At 40.4% G+C, this 3,144-nt stretch overlaps 1 protein-coding gene across 1 annotated transcript in view; it reads right to left on the bottom strand.

The window, feature by feature from the left end:
• The window catches only part of A1CF (APOBEC1 complementation factor), a 77,810-nt gene that overhangs the window by 4,400 nt on the left and 70,266 nt on the right, over positions 1 to 3,144 (bottom strand). The window contains exon 10 of the mRNA XM_014547455.1: positions 1,061 to 1,201. Within this exon, the coding sequence (XP_014402941.1) occupies positions 1,061 to 1,201 (141 nt within the window). The remainder of the gene's footprint in view (positions 1 to 1,060; positions 1,202 to 3,144) is intronic.

The following is a 3,144-nucleotide window of genomic DNA, read 5'->3' as shown; positions in this document are numbered from 1 at the left end:
TTGGGGGTCACCACAACATGAGGAACTGTATTAAAGGGTTGTGGCATTAGGAAGGTTGAGAACCACTGCTTTAGATAAACAAGTCTCAGGAGGAGGCAGCCTCTGTCTGCCAGCACCCCTCCCCCTCTCTCTCCTGCCAGGGGACTCCCCCCCACCCCACAGGCCATCTGGTGGGATTCAGGTTATGAGACCGGCGCCGTAGTCCCTGGTCAGTCACCCATGCTTCCTGCAACCTTCTCACACGTCGGATAAACACACCAGAGCCCTCGCAGAGACAGAGCCTCTTGAAACTGGACCCTCACGGACCTCCTAGAATAGTGGTCGGCAAACTCATTAGTCAACAGAGCCAAATATCAACAGTACAACGATTGACATTTCTTTTGAGAGCCAAATTTTTTAAACTTAAACTATATAGGTAGGTACATTGTTATTAACTTAATTAGGGTACTCCTAAGGCTTAGGAAGAGCCACACTCAAGGGGCCAAAGAGCCGCATGTGGCTCGCGAGCCGCAGTTTGCCGACCACTGGTAGAACAATGGTGGTTGACGTCATTCCTGGAGCATACTTGTAACTCATTATATGGCTTTTCTAAGGTGCATGTGAACCATGATGGTTCCTAAAATAATGCAGAAATGCAGGTTCCAGGTAAAATTCAGAAGGTGATATCCACTAGCAGAGAGGGTTGCATCATTGGTCCAAAATTTAAACCTCAGAGCATGATTTTGTATAAAATGGCTATTTCATACAGTTCAACCTAAATACTACACAGATCAAAGAATAGGTTATACTTTTCATTCCTGTTAAATTTTACAGCTGCAGTTTTCCATTGGTTGATTTTACTACCAGGTCTTCATTGTCTACACAAAATTTGGGGGTTTTGAGATGACAGTCTCATAGTTGGCCCATACATCCCAACTCTACATCTCAATGTTTCATTTAATGAAAAGTGAGTGGGTAGTAGACTTGAATATTTATCTTATTGAGATAGTGTTAAAATGCATTTAATTTACAAGAGTCTCTTATTCTAAAATTGATGTGATTAGGAATTTGGAGAAGTTACCCACATTGCAGGATTTTGGCTGGCCAGAGCAGGAATGGTTATTTTGTATAAGAATAGTTGCCTTTGATCTTGTCCAATGGTAGAGTGCAGTTGATATACTGGCTGTCCCCAGTTATTTTTCTGACAAATTTCCTCTAATATCTACAAGAGTGAAAAGAAAAAAAGACCTTTCTTTCAAATGTCACATTTGCATTATTTCTCTAGCTTTCAGGTTTTTAACTCTGTCCTTCAGAATTTAAGCTAATACAAAAAGATATAAAATGCCACATGGTTTAATGACTCATAAAACTTAAGATGAACTCAATTTGAACTCTATTTAAAATGTTAGGTCTATTAATTCATAAAAACCATCTTCACACCACTTAGTCTAATATGTTTTTAGTTTAGTCCATTAGCTGTAACTTTTTACCAATAGTTTAATTTTGTGATTTGTTTGCTATACTTATCCCTGTTTAAAAAGTTGATATCCTAGCACTGTGCGGCTGGATTTACTCATTATTATCTTCAATCCTTCTGTTTATAATGGTTTAGAGAAAATAACCTAAGGATACAGTATATTCTTATTTTATGTTATTTATCATAAAGTTTAACTTCACATTTTCATAAAAATAGAGTCTTAAAGTTTAATTGGTTAGTATTTATTGATGAGGTTTGATAGGTGGGTGTTGACAGTTGCAATGTTTTTGGTGAACGACACTTCTGGTTATTTTTTTACAATTGTCTGGTTTATGGCAACTTCCTGCATGTTTTGTCTTTTTCTATCATTACTGCAAACTGAATCATGTCTAAAAGCACATATTTTCTTCATCTTGAAGCCACTTTTTGGTGGCCCACAAGCCCTGATACTCCCATTAGTTGGCAGATTCAATAAACTGTGCAAAATCGGGCATAAATTTGAAAAAACAAACGAACAAAACTCTTCGGGACAGAACAATGTCCCAGGATGCCCGTATGGAGCTTATCTCATTTGTTCTAACACCAATCCAGCTGCAATAGCATGACCTTTTTCAGTTTATTCAATTTATAGATTGCTCCTATCTTCTTTATTAACTTTTCTTGTAATATTCTCAGTTTTGTAGCATCTCTTATCATCTACAAAGCATTCTCTGAAGTTCCCGAACAATAGTAAATTGCTTTAACTGGCAGATAGTCTGTAACATGTGCTAACGGAGTAGCAGCTCTAACTGCTGACTGCAGGTCAGCATGTGTCCCTCGGCTCTTCTTGTTGGAAGTTCACAGCTCCACTGTGGAGTTCTTAAGGCTCCATCATGAAGGTTGGGGTGACATGGTCTTCAGTTTCTAGGCCATAGTTGCAGAAATTTGGGGACAAATTAATTAAAGAATTTTCATTAGTTGGTAGAGATGGTTACTCACATCTTAATAAAAAGCATGACCAGTTTCTAACCTGGGTTTGATATTAAAAGCAGAGATCATTACTCATGCTATAGCAGCTCTCAGAACTGTTCTACAGAATTTATGATGATCATTACTTTTTATTTTCTTAGAATATTTCTAGTTTTCCCGGTAGCTTAATTAGGTTTCTTATTTTGGGTTTTAACCCAAGGGAGATTGGGTGACTAGCTTTGTGTTTTCTGAGCAAAGCTCTGAATGCCAGACTCATGACATTTACTAGATTTTTTTATAATGATCTGTGTACCTGTTAGTATCCTCTCACTGAATTGCCATATAATGTTTTCCCAGTTTTATTGAGATACTAGAGGCCTGGTGCTCAAAAATTTGTGCACTCAGGGTTGGGGGATCCCTCAGCCCAGCCTGCGCCCATTTGCAGTCCAGGGCCCCTTGGGGGATGTCCACCTGTTGACTTAGGCTCACTCCCCAGGAGATCAGGCCTAAGCTTGCAGTCAGACATCCTTTTGGCAACCAGGGAGCCCTCGGGGGATGTCCGACTAAAGGCTTAGGTCCCCAAGGGATCGGGCCTAAACCGTTAGTTGGACATTCTTAGTGTTGCCACGGAGGTGGGAGAGGCTCCTGCCACCACCTCTGCGCTGGCCAGCCATGAGCCAGCTTCTGGCTGAGTGGCACTCCCCATATGGAAGTGCACTGACCACCAGGGGGCAGCTCCT

The sequence above is a fragment of the Myotis brandtii genome, unplaced genomic scaffold (assembly GCF_000412655.1).
Source record: "Myotis brandtii unplaced genomic scaffold, ASM41265v1 scaffold475, whole genome shotgun sequence".
Classification (NCBI taxonomy): Eukaryota; Metazoa; Chordata; class Mammalia; order Chiroptera; family Vespertilionidae; genus Myotis; species Myotis brandtii.
This window is presented reverse-complemented; position numbering and strand designations above follow the sequence as displayed.